The sequence below is a fragment of the Cherax quadricarinatus genome, chromosome 6 (assembly GCF_038502225.1).
Source record: "Cherax quadricarinatus isolate ZL_2023a chromosome 6, ASM3850222v1, whole genome shotgun sequence".
Classification (NCBI taxonomy): domain Eukaryota; kingdom Metazoa; phylum Arthropoda; class Malacostraca; order Decapoda; family Parastacidae; genus Cherax; species Cherax quadricarinatus.
Genome location: NC_091297.1, coordinates 65,156,915 through 65,178,298, shown reverse-complemented (window position 1 = coordinate 65,178,298; position 21,384 = coordinate 65,156,915). Strand labels below are relative to the sequence as shown.

Below are 21,384 nucleotides of genomic sequence, written 5' to 3'. Positions count from 1 at the left end.
TACATTGTTCGAGAATGTCAAGTCAGGTTGTTCCAGTATGTAAGGTCAGGTTGTTCCAATATGTAAGGTCACGTTTTTCCAGTACGTAAGGTCACGTTTTTTCCAGTATGTAAGGTCATGTTTTTCCAGTATGTAAGGTCATGTTTTTTCAGTATGTATGGTCACTTTCTTTCATTATGCAAGGTCACGTTTTTCCAGTATGTAAGGGCGCGTTTTTTACAGTGCATAAGGTCACGTTTTTCCAGTATGTAAGGTCTCGTTTTTCCAGTGTGTAAGATCACGTTTTTCCAGTATGTAAGGTCACGTTTTTCCAGTATGTAAGGTCACGTTTTTCCAGTATATAAGGTCATGTTTCTCCAGTATGTAAGGTCACGTTTTTCCAGTATATGAGGTCACGTTTTTCCAGTATGTAAGGTCATTTTTTTCCAGTATGTAAGAAAATGAAAGGAAAAAACAATTGCATATTTCGATATTCCAGGTTTTTTTTCTTGAGTTTTTTCCTCCAAGGCCTAACTAACCCTCCTGAAAATCTTTGTGTTCATAGAGACCATTAAAACATCAACATCGTTACTTCCCGAGGGATGACTCAGAGAGCGGAATCTTCGTGTTAATCTCTCCTGTGTAACGTTGCAGTGATAATCTTCCTTGTTACCTTATTTCTGCCTTTTTATTTTTTTTAGTAATTTACTTTTATGTATTCTACATCAAAATAAATACAAAGAGAGTAAGTCGGCTAATATCCATTGGTCGGATAACCAATAAGGTGTTTCGTGCCTACGATGCTTCGGTATACTAAGACTTATGTCAGGAGGACAGTCAGGTAGAGACTCGTCTTACTGGTGGGGGAGATGATGGAGACCGGTGGTTCTCCTTGATGCTGGGAGATATGATGGAGATTCATGGGAGACATAATATTAACCTCACTGGTGGGAGAGATGACAGAGACTAGCCTCACTGCTGTGAGACATGATAAAGACTCACCTCACTGGTGGGAGAGATGATGGCGGTGAGTATGGTGGTTTCCGGCAGCATCACCTTGTTAAGGCGCGCCCCTCGTTGTAGCACCTTCACTGTCTCGTGCACACGACCGTGCACCAGCAACCACCTGGGCGACTCGTCCACCAAACTGACAAAACGCAACACACTTTGCTAACACCAGCCTTACTCTCCTGTTCTGATTTACGACTTACTTTAAGGTCGAAATGTTTAATGTTTGACTTCTACTTCTACTACTATTACTGCTACTGCTGCTGCTGCTACTACTACTGCTACTACTACTACTACTGCTACTACTACTACTACTACTACTACTGCTACTGCTGCTGCTGCTACTACTACTGCTGCTGCTGCTACTACTACTACTATTACTACTACTACTACTACTACTACTGCTACTACTACTACTGCTACTACTACTACTACTACTACTACTACTAATAATAACAATAATTATAATAATGTCTAGCTGACATCAATGACATACTACTATATAGAAAGCCACTTGTTATACAGAGAATTTCGGGAAAATTAGGTCAGTTTTGTCCCAGGATGCGACCCACACCAGTCGACTAACGCCCAGGTACCCATTTTACTGATGGGTGAACATGGAAAACCGGTGTAAGGAAACACGCCCAATGTTTTTACCCTTGCCGGGAATCGAACCCAGACCCTCAGGGTGTGAAGCAAGACCTTTGCCCACCAGGCCACGGGCCACGGGCCACCCTTCGGTTATCAGTCTTCTTAATTTACAATTGTTGTTCAATTTGTTTTTGTTTGTTTTCATAATGTATTAAGACTTTATATGTAGTTATAATGTCTGTTGGTGTCTTCTGTGAGTCAGCAAGTGCAACTGTGAGTCAGCAAGTGCAACTGTGAGTCAGCAAGTGCAACTGTGAGTCAGCAAGTGCAACTGTGAGTCAGCAAGTGCAACTGTGAGTCAGCAAGTGCAACTGTGAGTCAGCAAGTGCAACTGTGAGTCAGAAAGTGCAACTGTGAGTCAGCAAGTGCAACTGTGAGTCAGCAAGTACAACTGTGAGCCAGCAAGTGCAACTGTGAACCAGCAAGTACAACTGTGAGCCAGCAAGTGCAACTGTGAACCAGCAAGTACAACTGTGAGTCAGCAAGTGCTACTGTGAGTCAGCAAGTGCAACTGTGAACCAGCAAGTACAACTGTGAGTCAGCAAGTGCAACTGTGAGTCAGCAAGTGCAACTGTGAGTCAGCAAGTGCAACTGTGAGTCAGCAAGTGCAACTGTGAGTCAGCAAGTGCAACTGTGAACCAGCAAGTACAACTGTGAGTCAGCAAGTGCAACTGTGAGTCAGCAAGTGCAACTGTGAGTCAGCAAGTACAACTGTGAGCCAGCAAGTGCAACTGTGAGTCAGCAAGTGCAACTGTGAGTCAGCAAGTGCAACTGTGAGTCAGCAAGTGCAACTGTGAGTCAGCAAGTGCAACTGTGAGTCAGCAAACGCAACTGTGAGTCAGCAAGTGCAACTGTGAGTCAGCAAGTGCAACTGTGAGTCAGCAAGTGCAACTGTGAGTCAGCAAGTGCAACTGTGAGTCAGCAAGTGCAACTGTGAGTCAGCAAGTGCAACTGTGAGTCAGCAAGTGCAACTGTGAGTCAGCAAGTGCAACTGTGAGTCAGCAAGTGCAACTGTGAGTCAGCAAGTGCAACTGTGAGCAAGCAAGTGCAACTGTGAGCCACCAAATGCAACTGTGAGTCAGCAAGTGCAACTGTGAGCCAGCAAGTGCAACTGTGAGCCAGCAAGTGCAACTGTGAGCCACCAAGTGCAACTGTGAGTCAGCAAGTGCAACTGTGAGCCAGCAAGTGCAACTGTGAGCCACCAAGTGCAACTGTGAGCCAGCAAGTACAACTGTGACACAGCAACTGCAACTGTGAGCCAGAAAGTGCTACTGTGAGCCAGCAAGTACAACTGTGAGCCAGCAAGCGCAACTATGAGCCAGCAAGTGCTACTGTGAGCCAGCAAGTGCAACTGTGAGTCAGCAAGTGCAACTGTGAGCCAGCAAGTACAACTGTGAGCCAGCAAGTGCAACTGTGAGCCAGCAAGTGCTACTGTGAGCCAGCAAGTACAACTGTGAGCCAGCAAGTGCAACTGTGAGCCAGCAAGTGCTACTGTGAGCCAGCAAGTGCTACTGTGAGCCAGAAAGTGCAACTGTGAGCCAGTAAGTGCAACTGTGAGCCATCAAGTGCTACTGTGAGCCAGCAAGTGCAACTGTGAGCCAGCAAGTGCTACTGTGAGCCAGCAAGTGCATCTGTGAGCCAGCAAGTACAACTGTGAGCAAGCAAGTACAACTGTGAGCCAGCAAGTACAACTGTGAGCCAGCAAGTGCTACTGGGAGCCAGCAAGTGCAACTGTGAGCCAGCAAGTGCTACTGTGAGCCAGCAGGTGCTACTGTGAGCCAGCAAGTGCAACTGTGAGCCAGCAAGTGCTACTGTGAGCCAGCAAGTGCTACTGTGAGCCACCAAGTACAACTGTGAGCCAGCAAGTGCAACTGTGAGCCAGCAAGTGCTACTGTGAGCCAGCAGGTGCTACTGTGAGCCAGCAAGTGCAACTGTGAGCCAGCAAGTGCAACTGTGAGCCAGCAAGTGCTACTGTGAGCCAGCAAGTGCTACTGTGAGCCAGCAAATGCTACTGTGAGCCAGCAAGTGCAACTGTGAGCCAGCAAGTGCTACTGAGAGCCAGCAAGTGCAACTGTGAGCCAGCAAGTGCAACTGTGAGCCAGCAAGTGCTACTGTGAGCCACCAAGTACAACTGTGAGCCACCAAGTGCAACTGTGAGCCAGCAAGTGCAACTGTGAGCCAGCAAGTGCAACTGTAAGCCAGCAAGTGCAACTGTGAGCCAGAAAGTGCAACTGTGAGCCAGCAAGTGCAACTGTGAGCCACCAAGTACAACTCTGAGCCAGCAAGTGCAACTGTGAGCAAGCAAGTGCAACTGTGAGCCAGCAAGTGCAACTGTGAGCCAGCAAGTGCGAGGGTCATCTTATGAATCAGTATATTGACATTAAGAGGGACATTAAAAAGGGGATAAGAAAAGCTAAAAGGGACTATGAAATTAAAGTTGCTAGGGATTCTAAAACTAACCCAAAAAGTTTTTTTCCAGGTATATAGAACAAAAGTCAGAGATAAGATAGGTCCCCTTAAAAATAACTATGGGCATCTTACTGACAAAGAGAATGAAATGTGCTCGATTTTAAATAATTATTTTCTCTCGGTTTTTACACAGGAAGACACTAATAATATTCCGGTAATTAATTTTTATAGTGGATCAGAAGAATATAAATTATGTAACATCACAGTCACTAGTGAAATGGTTGTGAAGCAGATAGACCGACTGAAGCAAAATAAGTCACCGGGTCCTGATGAGGTTTTTTCAAGGGTTCTTAAGGAATGCAAAATGGAAGTCTGTGAACCATTAACTAATATTTTTAATTTATCTCTTCAAACAGGTGTAGTGTCTGATATGTGGAAGATGGCTAATGTAATTCCTATTTTTAAAACAGGGGACAAGTCGTTACCGTCAAATTACCGCCCAATAAGCCTGACCTCAATTGTAGGCAAATTACTAGAGTCAATTATAGCTGAGATTATAAGAAGCCATCTCGATAAGCATAGCTTGATTAATGATACTCAGCATGGATTCACAAGAGGCCGGTCTTGTCTAACTAATTTATTAACTTTCTTCAGTAAAGCTTTTGAGGCTGTTGACCACGATAAAGAATTTGATATTGTTTACTTAGATTTTAGTAAGGCATTTGATAGAGTTCCGCACCAAAGACTGTTGAAGAAAGTAGCAGCTCATGGCATTGGGGGAAGGGTGCTCTCGTGGATCGAGTCATGGCACAGACAGGAAGCAGAGAGTGTCCATAAATGGGGTTAAATCCGAGTGGGGATCAGTAACAAGTGGCGTTCCACAGGGATCAGTCTTGGGCCCGTTGTTGTTTATAATATATATCAATGATCTTGATGAAGGAATTACTAGTGATATGAGCAAATTCGCCGATGACACGAAGATAGGTAGGATAATTGATTCAAACGTAGATGTTAGGGAACTTCAGGAGGATTTAGACAAACTCTACTCTTGGTCAGAAAAGTGGCAGATGCAATTCAATGTAGATAAATGCAAGGTTCTGAAGCTCGGGAGTGTCCATAACCCTAGCACTTATAAGTTAAATAATGTAGAACTTAGCCATACAGATTGCGAAAAGGACTTGGGGGTTATGGTAAGCAGCAACCTTAAACCAAGACAGCAATGCCTAAGCGTACGTAATAAGGCAAATAGATTACTGGGATTTATATCAAGAAGTGTAAGCAACAGAAGTCCAGAGGTCATACTGCAGCTTTATACATCATTAGTAAGGCCTCACCTAGATTATGCAGCTCAATTCTGGTCTCCATATTACAGAATGGACATAAATTCGTTAGAAAACATTCAGCGTAGGATGACTAAATTAATACATAGCATTAGAAATCTTCCTTATGAAGAAAGATTGAAGACTCTTAAGTTACATTCACTTGTTAGACGAAGAATGAGGGGAGACCTGATCGAAGTGTATAAGTGGAAGATAGGTATTAATAAAGGAGATATTAACAAGGTCTTGAGGATATCTCTCCAAGAGAGAACCCGCAGTAATGGATTTAAATTAGATAAGTTTAGATTTAGAAAGGACATAGGAAAGTATTGGTTTGGAAATAGGGTAGTTGATGAGTGGAACAGTCTACCTAGTTGGGTTATTGAGGCTAGGACTTTGGGTAGTTTCAAATTTAGGTTGGATAAGTACATGAGTGGGAGGGGTTGGATTTGAGAGGGACTTGCACATCGGAGCTTGTTTCTTGGGTGGCATTGAAAATTGGGTTGGTCAAATGTTTGTTAGTGGGATGAATTGTAAAGGACCTGCCTAGTATGGGCCAGCAGGCCTGCTGCAGTGTTCCTCCTTTCTTATGGTCTTATGGTGAGCTACCAAGTACAACAGTCAGCCAGCAAGTGCTACTGGGAGCCAGCAAGAGCAACTGTGAGCCACAAAGTGAACTGTGAGCCAGCAAGTACAACTGTGCACCAGCAAGTGCTACTGTGAGCCAGCAAGTGCTACTGTGAGTCAGCAAGTACAATTGTGAGCCAGCAAGTGCAACTGTGAGCCAGCAAGTACAACTGTGAGCCAGCAAGTACAACTGTGAGTCAGCAAGTGCAACTGTGAGCAAGCAAGTACAACAGTGAGCCAGCAAGTACAACTGTGGCTCAGCAAGAACTACTGTGAGCCAGCAAGTGCAACTGTGAGCTAGCAAGTACAACTGTGAGCCAGCAAGTACAACTGTGGCTCAGCAAGTACAACTGTGAGCCAGCAAGTACAACTGTGAGTCAGCAAGTACAACTGTGAGCCAGCAAGTACAACTGTGAGCAAGCAAGTACAACTGTGAGCCAGCAAGTGCAACTGTGAGCCAGCAAGTGCTACTGTGAGCCAGCAAGTACAACTGTGAGCCAGCAAGTACATCTTTTAGCCAGCAAGTGCTACTGTGAGCCAGCAATTGCTACTGTGAGCCAGCAAGTACAACTGTGAGCCAGCAAGTGCTACTGTGAGCCACCAAGTACAACTGTGAGTCAGCAAGTGCAACTGTGAGCCAGCAAGTGCAACTGTGACCCAGCAAGTGCCACTGTGAGCCAGCAAGTGCTACTGTGAGCCAGCAAGTGCTACTGTGAGTCAGCAAGTACAACTGTGAGCCAGCAAGTGCAACTGTGAGCCAGCAAGTGCTACTGTGAGCCAGAAAGTACAACTGTGAGTCAGCAAGTGCAATTGTGAGCCAGCAATACAACTGTGAGCCAGCAAATGCTACTGTGAGTCAGCAAGTACAACTGCTAGCCAGCAAGTGGAACTGTGAGCCAGCAAGTGCAACTGCGAGCCAACAAGTGCAACTGTGAGCCAGCAAGTGCATCTGTGAGCCAGCAAGTGCTACTGTGAGCCAGCAAGTGCAACTGTGAGCCAGCAAGTAAAACTGTGAGCCAGCAAGTGCTACTGTGAGCCAGGAAGAGCTACTGTGAGCCAGCAAGTGCTACTGTGAGCCACCATTTACAACTGTGAGTCAGCAAATGCAACTGTGAGCCAGCAAGCACAACTGTGAGCCAGCAAGTGCAACTGTGATCCAGCAAGTGCTACTGTGAGAAAGCAAGTGCAACTGTGAGCCAGCAAGTGCAACTGTGAGCCAGCAAGTGCTACTGTGAGCCAGCAAGTGCAACTGTGAGCCAGAAAGTGCTACTGAGAGCCAGCAAGTGCAACTGTGAGCCAGCAAGTGCTGGTGTGAGCCAGCAAGTGCAACTGTGAGCCAGTAAGTACAACTGTGAGTCAGCAAGTACAACTGTGAGCCAGCAAGTACAACTGTGAATCACCAAGTACAACTGTGAGCCAGCAAGTACAACTGTGAGCCAGAAAGTGCAACTATGAGCCAGCAAGTGCAACTGTGAGTCACCAAGTACAACTGTGAGTCAGCAAGTGCAACTGTGAGTCACCAAGTACAACTGTGAGTCAACAAGTGCAACTGTGAGTCACCAAGTACAACTGTGAGTCACCAAATACAACTGTGAGCCAGTAAGTACAACTGTGAGCCAGCAAGTGTAACTGTGAGCCAGCAAGTGCTACTGTGAGCCAGCAAGTACAACTGTGAGCCAGCAAGTACAACTGTGAGCCAGCAAGTGCTACTGTGAGCCAGCAAGTGCAACTGTGAGCCAGCAAGTGCTACTGTGAGTCAGCAAGAACAACTGTGAGCCAGCAAGTGCTACTGTGAGCCTGCAAGTGCTACTGTGAGCCAGCAAGTGCAACTGTGAGCCAGCAAGTGCTACTGTGAGACAGCAAGTACAACTGTGAGCCAGCAAGTGCAACTGTGAGCCAGCAAGTGCTACTGTGAGCGAGCAAGTGCTACTGTGAGCCAGCAAGTGCAACTGTGAGCCAGCAAGTGCTACTGTGAGCCAGCTAGTACAACTGTGAGCCAGCAAGTGCAACTGTGAGCCAGCAAGTACAACTGTGAGTCAGCAAGTACAACTGTGAGCCAGCAAGTGCAACTGTGAGCCAGCAAGTGCTACTGTAAGCCAGCAAGTGCTACTGTGAGCCTGCAAGTGCTACTGTGAGCCAGAAAGTGCAACTGTGAGCCAGCAAGTGCTACTGTGAGCCAGCAAGTACAACTGTGAGTCAGCAAGTGCAACTGTGAACCAGCAATACAACTGTGAGCCAGCAAGTGCTACTGTGAGTCAGCAAGTACAACTGCTAGCCAGGAAGTGGAACTGTGAGCCAGGAAGTGCAACTGCGAGCCAACAAGTGCAACTGTGAGCCAGCAAGTGCATCTGTGAGCCAGCAAGTGCTACTGTGCGCCAGCAAGTACAACTGTGACCCAGCAAGTGCTACTGTGAGCCAGCAAGTGCTACTGTGAGCCAGCAAGTGCTACTGTGAGTCAGCAAGTGCAACTGTGAGCCAGAATGTGCAACTGTGAGCCAGCAAGTGCAACTGTGAGCCAGCAAGTACAACTGTGAGCCAGCATGTGCAACTGTGAGCCAGCAAGTGCAACTGTGAGCTACAAAGTACAACAGTTAGCCAGCAAGTGCTACTGTGAGCCAGCAAGTGCAACTGTGAGCCAGAAAGTGCTACTGAGAGCCAGCAAGTGCAACTGTGAGCCAGCAAGTGCTGGTGTGAGCCAGCAAGTGCAACTGTGAGCCAGTAAGTACAACTGTGAGTCAGCAAGTACAACTGTGAGCCAGCAAGTACAACTGTGAATCACCAAGTACAACTGTGAGCCAGCAAGTACAACTGTGAGCCAGAAAGTGCAACTGTGAGCCAGCAAGTGCAACTGTGAGTCACCAAGTACAACTGTGAGTCAGCAAGTGCAACTGTGAGTCACCAAGTACAACTGTGAGTCAACAAGTGCAACTGTGAGTCACCAAGTACAACTGTGAGTCACCAAATACAACTGTGAGCCAGTAAGTACAACTGTGAGCCAGCAAGTGTAACTGTGAGCCAGCAAGTGCTACTGTGAGCCAGCAAGTACAACTGTGAGCCAGCAAGTACAACTGTGAGCCAGCAAGTGCTACTGTGAGCCAGCAAGTGCAACTGTGAGCCAGCAAGTGCTACTGTGAGTCAGCAAGAACAACTGTGAGCCAGCAAGTGCTACTGTGAGCCTGCAAGTGCTACTGTGAGCCAGCAAGTGCAACTGTGAGCCAGCAAGTGCTACTGTGAGACAGCAAGTACAACTGTGAGCCAGCAAGTGCAACTGTGAGCCAGCAAGTGCTACTGTGAGCGAGCAAGTGCTACTGTGAGCCAGCAAGTGCAACTGTGAGCCAGCAAGTGCTACTGTGAGCCAGCTAGTACAACTGTGAGCCAGCAAGTGCAACTGTGAGCCAGCAAGTACAACTGTGAGTCAGCAAGTACAACTGTGAGCCAGCAAGTGCAACTGTGAGCCAGCAAGTGCTACTGTAAGCCAGCAAGTGCTACTGTGAGCCTGCAAGTGCTACTGTGAGCCAGAAAGTGCAACTGTGAGCCAGCAAGTGCTACTGTGAGCCAGCAAGTACAACTGTGAGCCAGCAAGTGCAACTGTGAGTCACCAAGTGCAACTGTGAGCCAGCAAGTGCAACTGTGAGCCAGCAAGTGCAACTGTGAGCCAGCAAGTGCAACTGTGAGCCAGAATGTGCAACTGTGAGCCAGCAAGTGCAACTGTGAGCCAGCAAGTACAACTGTGAGCCAGCATGTGCAACTGTGAGCCAGCAAGTGCAACTGTGAGCTACAAAGTACAACAGTTAGCCAGCAAGTGCTACTGTGAGCCAGCAAGTGCAACTGTGAGCCACAAAGTGAACTGTAAGCCAGCAAGTACAACTGTGCGCCAACAAGTGCTACTGTGAGCCAGCAAGTGCTACTGTGAGCCAGCAAGTGCTTCTGTGCGCCAGCAAGTACAACTGTGACCCAGCAAGTGCTACTGTGAGCCAGCAAGTGCTACTGTGAGCCAGCAAGTGCTACTGTGAGTCAGCAAGTACAACTGTGAGCCAGCAAGTGCAACTGTGAGCCAGCAAGTGCTACTGTGAGCCAGCAAGTACAACTGTGAGTCAGCAAGTGCAACTGTGAACCAGCAATACAACTGTGAGCCAGCAAGTGCTACTGTGAGTCAGCAAGTACAACTGCTAGCCAGGAAGTGGAACTGTGAGCCAGGAAGTGCAACTGCGAGCCAACAAGTGCAACTGTGAGCCAGCAAGTGCATCTGTGAGCCAGCAAGTGCTACTGTGCGCCAGCAAGTACAACTGTGACCCAGCAAGTGCTACTGTGAGCCAGCAAGTGCTACTGTGAGCCAGCAAGTGCTACTGTGAGTCAGCAAGTACAACTGTGAGCCAGCAAGTGCAACTGTGAGCCAGCAAGTGCTACTGTGAGCCAGCAAGTACAACTGTGAGTCAGCAAGTGCAACTGTGAACCAGCAATACAACTGTGAGCCAGCAAGTGCTACTGTGAGTCAGCAAGTACAACTGCTAGCCAGGAAGTGGAACTGTGAGCCAGGAAGTGCAACTGCGAGCCAACAAGTGCAACTGTGAGCCAGCAAGTGCATCTGTGAGCCAGCAAGTGCTACTGTGAGCCAGCAAGTGCAACTGTGAGCCAGCAAGTGCAACTGTGAGCCAGCAAGTGCAACTGTGAGCCAGCAAGTAAAACTGTGAGCCAGCAAGTGCTACTGTGAGACAGGAAGAGCTACTGTGAGCCAGCAAGTGCTACTGTGAACCACCATTTACAGCTGTGAGTCAGCAAATGCAACTGTGAGCCAGCAAGCACAACTGTGAGCCAGCAAGTGCAACTGTGATCCAGCAAGTGCTACTGTGAGAAAGCAAGTGCAACTGTGAGCCAGCAAGTGCAACTGTGAGCCAGCAAGTGCTACTGTGAGCCAGCAAGTGCTACTGTGAGCCAGAAAGTGCTACCGAGAGCCAGCAAGTGCAACTGTGAGCCAGCAAGTGCTGGTGTGAGCCAGCAAGTGCAACTGTGAGCCAATAAGTACAACTGTGAGCCAGCAAGTGCAACTGTGAGCTACCAAGTACAACAGTTAGCCAGCAAGTGCTACTGTGAGCCAGCAAGTGCAACTGTGAGCCACAAAGTGAACTGTAAGCCAGCAAGTACAACTGTGCGCCAGCAAGTGCTATTGTGAGCCAGCAAGTGCTACTGTGAGCCAGCAAGTGCAACTGTGAACCAGCAAGTGCAACTGTGAGCCAGCAAGTGCAACTGTGAGCCACAAAGTGAACTGTAAGCCAGCAAGTACAACTGTGCGCCAGCAAGTGCTACTGTGAGCCAGCAAGTGCTACTGTGAGCCAGCAAGTGCTATTGTGAACCAGCAAGTACAACTGTGAGCCAGCAAGTACAACTGTTAGCCAGCAAGTGCTACTGTGAGCCAGCAAGTGCTACTGTGAGCCAGCAAGTGCAACTGTGAGCCAGCAAGTGCTACTGTGAGCCACCAAGTACAACTGTGAGTCAGCAAGTGCAACTGTGAGCCAGCAAGTGCAACTGTGACCCAACAAGTGCTACTGTGAGCCAGCAAGTGCTACTGTGAGCCAGCAAGTGCTACTGTGAGTCAGCAAGTACAACTGTGAGCCAGCAAGTGCAACTGTGAGCCAGCAAGTGCTACTGTGAGCCAGCAAGTACAACTGTGAGTCAGCAAGTGCAACTGTGAGCCAGCAATACAACTGTGAGCCAGCAAGTGCTACTGTGAGTCAGCAAGTACAACTGCTAGCCAGGAAGTGGAACTGTGAGCCAGGAAGTGCAACTGCGAGCCAACAAGTGCAACTGTGAGCCAGCAAGTGCATCTGTGAGCCAGCAAGTGCTACTGTGAGCCAGCAAGTGCAACTGTGAGCCAGCAAGTGCAACTGTGAGCCAGCAAGTGCAACTGTGAGCCAGCAAGTAAAACTGTGAGCCAGCATTTACAACTGTGAGTCAGCAAATGCATCTGTGAGCCAGCAAGCACAACTGTGAGCCAGCAAGTGCAACTGTGATCCAGCAAGTGCTACTGTGAGAAAGCAAGTGCAACTGTGAGCCAGCAAGTGCAACTGTGAGCCAGCAAGTGCTACTGTGAGCCAGCAAGTGCTACTGTGATCCAGAAAGTGCTACCGAGAGCCAGCAAGTGCAACTGAGAGCCAGCAAGTGCTGGTGTGAGCCAGCAAGTGCAACTGTGAGCCAGTAAGTACAACTGTGAGCCAGCAAGTGCAACTGTGAGCTACCAAGTACAACAGCTAGCCAGCAAGTGCTACTGTGAGCCAGCAAGTGCAACTGTGAGCCACAAAGTGAACTGTAAGCCAGCAAGTACAACTGTGAGCCAGCAAGTGCTACTGTGAGCCAGCAAGTGCTACTGTGAGCCAGCAAGTGCAACTGTGAACCAGCAAGTGCAACTGTGAGCCAGCAAGTGCTACTGTGAGTCAGCAAGTACAATTGTGAGCCAGCAAGTGCAACTGTGAGCCAGCAAGTACAACTGTGAGCCAGCAAGTACAAGTGTGAGTCAGCAAGTGCAACTGTGAGCCAGCAAGTACAACAGTGAGCCAGCAAGTACAACTGTGGCTCAGCAAGTGCTACTGTGAGCCAGCAAGTGCAACTGTGAGCCAGCAAGTACAACTGTGAGCCAGCAAGTACAACTGTGGCTCAGCAAGTACAACTGTGAGCCAGCAAGTACAACTGTGAGTCAGCAAGTACAACTGTGAGCCAGCAAGTACAACTGTGAGCAAGCAAGTGCAACTGTGAGCCAGCAAGTGCAACTGTGAGCCAGCAAGTACAACTGTGAGCCAGCAAGTGCAACTGTGAGCCAGCAAGTGCTATTGTGAACCAGCAAGTACAACTGTGAGCCAGCAAGTACAACTGTTAGCCAGCAAGTGCTACTGTGAGCCAGCAATTGCAACTGTGAGCCAGCAAGTGCTACTGTGAGCCAGGAAGTGCTACTGTGAGTCAGCAAGTACAACTGTGAGCCAGCAAGTGCAACTGTGAGCCAGCAAGTGCTACTGTGAGCCAGCAAGTACAACTGTGAGTCAGCAAGTGCAGCTGTGAGCCAGCAATACAACTGTGAGCCAGCAAGTGCTACTGTGAGTCAGCAAGTACAACTGCTAGCCAGCAAGTGGAACTGTGAGCCAGCAAGTGCAACTGTGAGCTGTGGGTGAACAAGCCGGAGGTAACAACTGTGAATAGCAAAGTGCAACTGTGAGCCAGCAAAGTGCTAACTGTGAGTCCTGGGACCAACCTGTGAGCCAAGCTGTGCAACTGTGAGTCAAATGCAAGTAATGGCTGTGAGGTCCAGACAAGAGCGCGGCTGTTGGGTGCCATCAAGGTGCAAGCTCCTGGGTCTGGTACAATCCTGTGAGCCAGTAGGCGTACAAACTGTAGGCCAGCAGGCCAACAAGTGCAACTGTGGAGCCAGCATAGTGCTAACTGTAGACAACAAAGTACAACTGTGAACAAGCAAGGAGTTACAACTGTGAGCCAAGCAAGGAGTGCTACTTTCGTGGCCAGCCAAGTGCAGCTGTTGAGCCAACAAGTAGCTATTAATGTCCAGCCAGGCTAATAGCCAGGACTAGCAAGTGATGAGCAACAGAAGTGATGCAAATGAGCCAAAGTGCTGGTTGTGAGCCAAGCAAGTGCAACAATGTGCCAACAAGTGCCAACACAGGTCAAGTAAGTGCAACTGTGAAGTCCAGCAAGTGCTACTGCAGCCATAACCAGCAATGGCATGACCAACAATTGCTACTGTAAGCCAGCAATTGCAACTGTGAGCCAGCAAGTGCTAGTGTGAGCCAGCAAGTGCAAGTGTGAGCCAATAAGTGCAACTGTGAGCCAGCAAGTGCCAGCAAGTGCATCTGTGAGCCAGCAAGTGCTAACTCTGAGCCAGCAAGTGCAACTGTGAGTTCCTAAGTACAATTGAGCGTAATGCTACTGTGAGCCAGCTAAATCAAGCTAGTGCAGTGTAGCCCAGGCCAAGCAAGGCTGCATCTGTGAGGTCAGGCAAGTGCAAGCTGTACCAGAGCCAAGTGCAACTCACAAGTGTAGAAATTAACTATTGTGCCAGCCAAGTGCAAGTGCGTTAAGCAAAAATTGCTATTGACCAGCCAAGTACTAACTGTGAACTAATAGTGTCCTGTAGCCAGGCAAGTGCTACTGTGAAGCCAGCAATTGTAACTGTGAATTATAGGAGTGTAACTGCCAGACAACAAGTCTTCTGCTGAACCTCAGTGCTATTTAGTCACCAAGTACAACTGTGAGCCGAGTAAGGTGCTACTGTAAGCCCAGCTGGTGGTACTAACTGTGGGCCAAGCCAGGCGTGCTACTTCGTGGGCCAGCCAAGTGCCTACTGTAGACCAGTAATTTGCCAAGTGTGAGCCAGCGCGGGCAACTTGTGAGCCAGCAAGTGCAGCTGAATCCAGCAAAATTATGCTGGTGAAGGTCAGGCAAGTAACAACTGTGAGGCCAGCAAGTGCTAACTTGTGGGTCAGCAAGTTGCAAGCAATGGGGTCGGCTAATGTTACTGTGAAGCCAGCAATTTTGGCTGTGAGCCAGCAAGTGCAGGCTGTGGCAGTCAAAGGGGGTGTACTGCAAGGCAGAAGTGCTGGTGGCCTGGGAAGTGCAAGCTGTGGCCAAGCAAGTGCAGCTCGTTCAGCCAAGTGCAACTGTGAGTTATCCAGTAACTGCTAGTTGCCAAGGTAGCTGCGGCCAGGAAGTACAACCGTGAGCCAGCTAAAGTGCATCCTTGTGAGCCAGCAAAGTTGCAACTGTGGAGTCCTGCCGCTTCAACTGGTGTGAGCCAGCAAGGGTGCAACTGTGGAGTCCACCAAGTAAGGCAACTGTGAGATCCATGGAGGCCTGGCTAATGAGCTGCAGTACCAACTGCTGAGCCTTGGCAAGTACAACTGTGAATCCAGCCAAGTAATAACTGTGAGCCAGCAAGTGCAACTGTGAGCCAGCAAGTGCAACTGTGAGCCAGCAAGTGCAACTGTGAGCCAGCAAGTAAAACTGTGAGCCAGGAAGTGCTACTGTGAGCCAGGAAGAGCTACTGTGAGCCAGCAAGTGCTACTGTGAGCCACCATTTACAACTGTGAGTCAGCAAATGCAACTGTGAGCAAGCCAGTGCAACTGTGAGCGAGCAAGTGCAACTGTGAGCCAGCAAATGCAACTGTGAGCCAGCAAGTGCTACTGTGAGCCAACAAGCACAACTGTGAGCCAGCAAGTGCAACTGTGATCCAGCAAGTGCTACTGTGAGAAAGCAAGTGCAACTGTGAGCCAGCATGTGCAACTGTGAGCCAGCAAGTGCTACTGTGAGCCAGCAAGTGCTACTGTGAGCCAGAAAGTGCTACTGAGAGCCAGCAAGTGCAACTGTGAGCCAGCAAGTGCTGGTGTGAGCCAGCAAGTGCAACTGTGAGCCAGTAAGTACAACTGTGAGTCAGCAAGTACAACTGTGAGCCAGCAAGTACAACTGTGAATCAACAAGTACAACTGTGAGCCAGCAAGTACAACTGTGAGCCAGAAAGTGCAACTGTGAGCCAGCAAGTGCAACTGTGAGTCACAAAATACAAATGTGAGTCAGCAAGTGCAACTGTGAGTCACCAAGTACAACTGTGAGCCAGTAAGTACAAGTGTGAGCCAGCAAGTGCAACTGTGAGCCAGCAAGTGCTACTGTGAGCCAGCAAGTACAACTGAGAGCCAGCAAGTACAATTGTGAGCCAGCAAGTGCTACTGTGAGCCAGCAAGTGCAACTGTGAGCCAGCAAGTGCTACTGTGAGTCAGCAAGAACAACTGTGAGCCAGCAAGTGCTACTGTGAGCCTGCAAGTGCTACTGTGAGCCAGCAAGTGCAACTGTGAGCCAGCAAGTGCTACTGTGAACCAGCAAGTACAACTGTGATCCAGCAAGTGCAACTGTGAGTCACCAAGTACAACTGTGAGCGAGCAAGTGCTACTGTGAGCCTGCAAGTGCAACTGTGAGCCAGCAAGTGCTACTGTGAGCCAGCTAATACAACTGTGAGCCAGCAAGTGCAACTGTGAGCCAGCAAGTACAACTGTGAGTCAGCAAGTACAACTGTGAGCCAGCAAGTGCTACTGTGAGCCAGCAAGTGCTACTGTAAGCCAGCAAGTGCTACTGTGAGTCAGCAAGTACAACTGTGAGCCAGCAAGTGCAACTGTGAGTCACCAAGTACAACTGTGAGCGAGCAAGTGCTACTGCGAGCCAGCAAGTGCTGGTGAGTCCAACGGAGTACAGCTATGAGCCAATCAGGAAGGCCAGTGCAACTGTTGAGGTTCAACCAGAGTACAGCTGTGAGCCATGCAAGTGCAACTACAATGAGTCACCAGTAAAACTGTGAGTCAAGCAGAAGTACAACTGTGAGCCTAGTTAAATTACAACTGTGAGCGAGCAAGTGCTACTGCGAGCCAGCTAGTACAACTGTGAGCCAGCAAGTACAACTGTGAGCCAGCAAGTGCTACTATGAGTCAACAAGTACAACTGTGAGCCACAAAGTGCAACTGTGAGCCAGCAAATACAACTGTGAGTCAGGAAGTGCAACTGTGAGCCAGCAAGTGCTACTGTGAGCCAGCAAGTGCTACTGTTAGCCAGGAAGTGCAACCGTGAGCCAGCTAATGCTACCGTGAGCCAGCAACTGCAACTGTGAGCCAGCAAGTGCAACTGTGAGCCAGCAAGTGCTACTGTGAGCCAGCAAGCTCAACTGTGAGCCAGCAAGTGCAACTGTGAGCCAGCAAGTGCTACTGTGACCCAGCAAGTGCACCTGTGAGCCAGCAAGTGCAACTGTGAGCCAGCAATTACAACTGTGAGCCAGCAAGAGCAACTGTGAGTCAGCAAGTGCAACTGTGAGCCAGCAAGTGCAACTGTGAGCCAGCAAGTGCTACTGTGAGTCAGCAAGTACAACTGTGAGCCAGCAAGTGCAACTGTGAGCCAGCAAGTATAACTGTGAGTCAGCAAGTACAACTGTGAGATAGCAAGTGCTACTGCGAGCCAGCAAGTGCTACTGTGAGCCAGCAAGTGCTACTGTGAGCCAGCAAGTGATACTGTGAGCCAGCAAGTGAAACTGTGAGCCAGCAAGTGGCAGCTGTGAAGTCGTGGAAGTACCAACTGTAGCAAGTGCTACTGTGAGCCAGCAAGTGCTACTGTGAGCCAGCAAGTGCTACTGTGAGCCAGCAAGTGCTACTGTGAGCCAGCAAGTGCAACTGTGAGCCAGCAAGTGAAACTGTGAACCAGCAAGTGCAACTGTGAGCCAGCAAGTGCAACTGTGAGCCAGCAAGTGCTACTGTGAGCCAGCAAGTGCAACTGAGAGCTAGCAAGTGCAACTGTGAGCCAGAGAATACAACCGAGAGCCAGCAAGTGCAACTGTGAGCCAGCAAGTGCAATTGTGAGCCAGCAAGTGCAACTGTGAGTCAGCAAGTGCAACGGTGAGTCAGCAAGTGCAACTGTGAGCCAGCAAGTACAAATGTGAGCCACCAAGTGCAACTGTGAGCCAGCAAGTGCTACTGTGAGCCAGCAAATACTACTGTGAGCCAGAAAGTTCAACTGTGAGCCAGCAAGTGCAACTGTGAGCCAGCAAGAGCATCTGTTAGTCAGCAAGTGCAACTGTGAGTCAGCAAGTGAGTCAGCAAGTTCAACTGTGAGCCAGCAAGTGCAACTGTGAGTCAGCAAGTGCTACAGTGAGCCAGCAAGTGCTACTGTGAGCCAGCAAGTGCAACAGTGAGCCAGCAAGTGCAACTGTGAGGCAGCAAGTGCAACTGTGAGTCAGCAAGTGCAACTGTGAGCCACCAAGTGCAACTGTGAGCCAGCAAGTGCTACTGTTAGCCAGCAAGTGTTACTGTGAGCCAGCAAGTGCAACGGTGAGCCAGCAAGTGCAACTGTGAGCCAGCAAGTGCAACTGTGAGTAAGCAAGTGCAACTGTGAGCCACCAAGTGCAACTGTGAGTCAGCAAGTACAACTGCGAGCCAGGAAGTGCAACTGTGAGTCAGCAAGTGCTACTGTGAGCCAGCAAGTACAACTGTGAGCCAGCAAGTGTTACTGTGAACCAGGAAGGGCAACTGTGAGCCAGCAAGTGCAACTGTGAGCCAGCAAGTGCAACTGTGAGTCAGCAAGTGCAACTGTGAGCCATCAAGTGCAACTGTGAGTCAGCAAGTACAACTGTGAGCCAGCAAGTACAACTGTGAGCCAGCAAGAACAACTGTGAGCCAGCAAGTGCAACTGTGAGCCAGCAAGTACAACTGTAAGCCAGCAAGTGCTACTGTGAGCAAGCAAGTGCTACTGTGAGCCAGGAATTACAACTGTGAGCCAGCAAGTGCTACTGTGAGCCAGCAAGTGCAACTGTGAGCCAGCAAGTACAACTGTGAGCCAGCAAGTGCTACTGTGAGCCAGCAAGTGCTACTGTGAGACAGCAAGTGCAACTGTGAGCCAGCAAGTGCAACTGTGAGCCAGCAAGAGCAACTGTGAGCCAGCAAGTGCTACTGTGAGCCAGCAAGTGCGACTGTGAGTCAGCAAGTACAACTGTGAGCCAGCAAGTGCAACTGTGAGCCGGAAAGTACAACTGTGAGTCAGTAAGTACAACTGTGAGCCAGCAAGTGCTGCTGTGAGCCAACAATTGCTACTGTAAGCCAGCAATTGCAACTGTGAGCCAGCAAGTGCTAGTGTGAGCCAGCAAGTGCAAGTGTGAGCCAATAAGTGCAACTGTGAGCCAGCAAGTGCTACTGTGAGCCAGCAAGTGCAACTCTGAGCCAGCAAGTGCAACTGTGAGCCAGCAATTACAACTGTGAGCCAGGAAGAGCAACTGTGAGTCAGCAAGTGCAACTGTGAGCCAGCAAGTGCAACTGTGAGCCAGCAAGTGATACTGTGAGTCTGCAAGTACAACTGTGAGCCAGCAAGTGCAACTGTGAGCCAGCAAGTACAACTGTGAGTCAGGAAGTACAACTGTGAGCCAGCAAGTGCTACTGTGAGCCAGCAAGTGCTACTGTGAACCAGCAAGTGCTACCGTGAGCCAACAAGTGCTACTGTGAGCCAGCAAGTGCTACTGTGAGCAAGCCAGTGCAACTGTGAGCGAGCAAGTGCAACTGTGAGCCAGCAAATGCAACTGTGAGCCAGCAAGTGCTACTGTGAGCCAGCAAGTGCTACTGTGAGCCAGCAAGTGCAACTGTGAACCAGCAAGTGCAACTGTGAGCCAGCAAGTGCTACTGTGAGTCAGCAAGTACAATTGTGAGCCAGCAAGTGCAACTGTGAGCCAGCAAGTACAACTGTGAGCCAGCAAGTACAAGTGTGAGTCAGCAAGTGCAACTGTGAGCCAGCAAGTACAACAGTGAGCCAGCAAGTACAACTGTGGCTCAGCAAGTGCTACTGTGAGCCAGCAAGTGCAACTGTGAGCCATCAAGTACAACTGTGAGCCAGCAAGTACAACTGTGGCTCAGCAAGTACAACTGTGAGCCAGCAAGTACAACTGTGAGTCAGCAAGTACAACTGTGAGCCAGCAAGTACAACTGTGAGCAAGCAAGTGCAACTGTGAGCCAGCAAGTGCAACTGTGAGCCAGCAAGTACAACTGTGAGCCAGCAAGTGCAACTGTGAGCCAGCAAGTGCTATTGTGAACCAGCAAGTACAACTGTGAGCCAGCAAGTACAACTGTTAGCCAGCAAGTGCTACTGTGAGCCAGCAATTGCAACTGTGAGCCAGCAAGTGCTACTGTGAGCCAGGAAGTGCTACTGTGAGTCAGCAAGTACAACTGTGAGCCAGCAAGTGCAACTGTGAGCCAGCAAGTGCTACTGTGAGCCAGCAAGTACAACTGTGAGTCAGCAAGTGCAGCTGTGAGCCAGCAATACAACTGTGAGCCAGCAAGTGCTACTGTGAGTCAGCAAGTACAACTGCTAGCCAGCAAGTGGAACTGTGAGCCAGCAAGTGCAACTGCGAGCCAACAAGTGCAACTGTGAGCCAGCAAGTGCATCTGTGAGCCAGCAAGTGCTACTGTGAGCCAGCAAGTGCAACTGTGAGCCAGCAAGTGCAACTGTGAGCCAGCAAGTGCAACTGTGAGCCAGCAAGTAAAACTGTGAGCCAGGAAGTGCTACTGTGAGCCAGGAAGAGCTACTGTGAGCCAGCAAGTGCTACTGTGAGCCACCATTTACAACTGTGAGTCAGCAAATGCAACTGTGAGCCAGCAAGCACAACTGTGAGCCAGCAAGTGCAACTGTGATCCAGCAAGTGCTACTGTGAGAAAGCAAGTGCAACTGTGAGCCAGCATGTGCAACTGTGAGCCAGCAAGTGCTACTCTGAGCTAGCAAGTGCTACTGTGAGCCAGAAAGTGCTACTGAGAGCCAGCAAGTGCAACTGTGAGCCAGCAAGTGCTGGTGTGAGCCAGCAAGTGCAACTGTGAGCCAGTAAGTACAACTGTGAGTCAGCAAGTACAACTGTGAGCCAGCAAGTACAACTGTAAATCAACAAGTACAACTGTGAGCCAGCAAGTGCTACTGTGAGCCAGCAAGTACAACTGTGAGCCAGCAAGTGCTACTATGAGTCAACAAGTACAACTGTGAGCCACAAAGTGCAACTGTGAGCCAGCAAGAACAACTGTGAGCCAGCAAGTGCAACTGTGAGCCAGCAAGTGCTACTGTGAGCCAGCAAGTGCTACTGTGAGCCAGCAAGTGCAACTGTGAGCCAGCAAGTGCAACTGTGAGCCAGCAAGTGCTACTGTGAGCCAGCAAGTGCAACTGTGAGCCAGCAAGTGCTACTGTGAGCCAGCAAGCTCAACTGTGAGCCAGCAAGTGCAACTGTGAGCCAGCAAGTGCTACTGTGACCCAGCAAGTGCAACTGTGAGCCAGCAAGTGCAACTGTGAGCCAGCAATTACAACTGTGAGCCAGCAAGAGCAACTGTGAGTCAGCAAGTGCAACTCTGAGCCAGCAAGTGCAACTGTGAGCCAGCAAGTGCTACTGTGAGCCAGCAAGTGCAACTGTGAGCCAGCAAGTACAACTGTGAGCCAGCAAGTGCAACTGTGAGCCAGCAAGTACAACTGTGAGTCAGCAAGTACAACTGTGAGCCAGCAAGTGCTACTGTGAGCCAGCAAGTGCTACTGTGAGCCAGCAAGTGCTACTGTGAGCCAGCAAGTGCTACTGTGAGCCAGCAAGTGAAACTGTGAACCAGCAAGTGCAACTGTGAGCCAGCAAGTGCAACTGTGAGCCAGCAAGTGCTACTCTGAGCCAGCAAGTGCAACTGAGAGCTAGCAAGTGCAACTGTGAGCCAGAGAATACAACCGAGAGCCAGCAAGTGCAACTGTGAGCCAGCAAGTGCAATTGTGAGCCAGCAAGTGCAACTGTGAGTCAGCAAGTGCAACGGTGAGTCAGCAAGTGCAACTGTGAGCCAGCAAGTACAAATGTGAGCCAGCAAGTGC

At 49.4% G+C, this 21,384-nt stretch overlaps 1 protein-coding gene across 1 annotated transcript in view; it reads right to left on the bottom strand.

Moving 5' to 3' along the window:
- LOC128693902 (solute carrier family 22 member 20) overlaps positions 1-21,384 on the bottom strand; it is a 435,254-nt gene that overhangs the window by 198,126 nt on the left and 215,744 nt on the right. Inside the window, exon 7 of the mRNA XM_070081771.1 lies at positions 982-1,126. Coding sequence (XP_069937872.1) covers positions 982-1,126 — 145 coding nt within the window. The remainder of the gene's footprint in view (positions 1-981; positions 1,127-21,384) is intronic.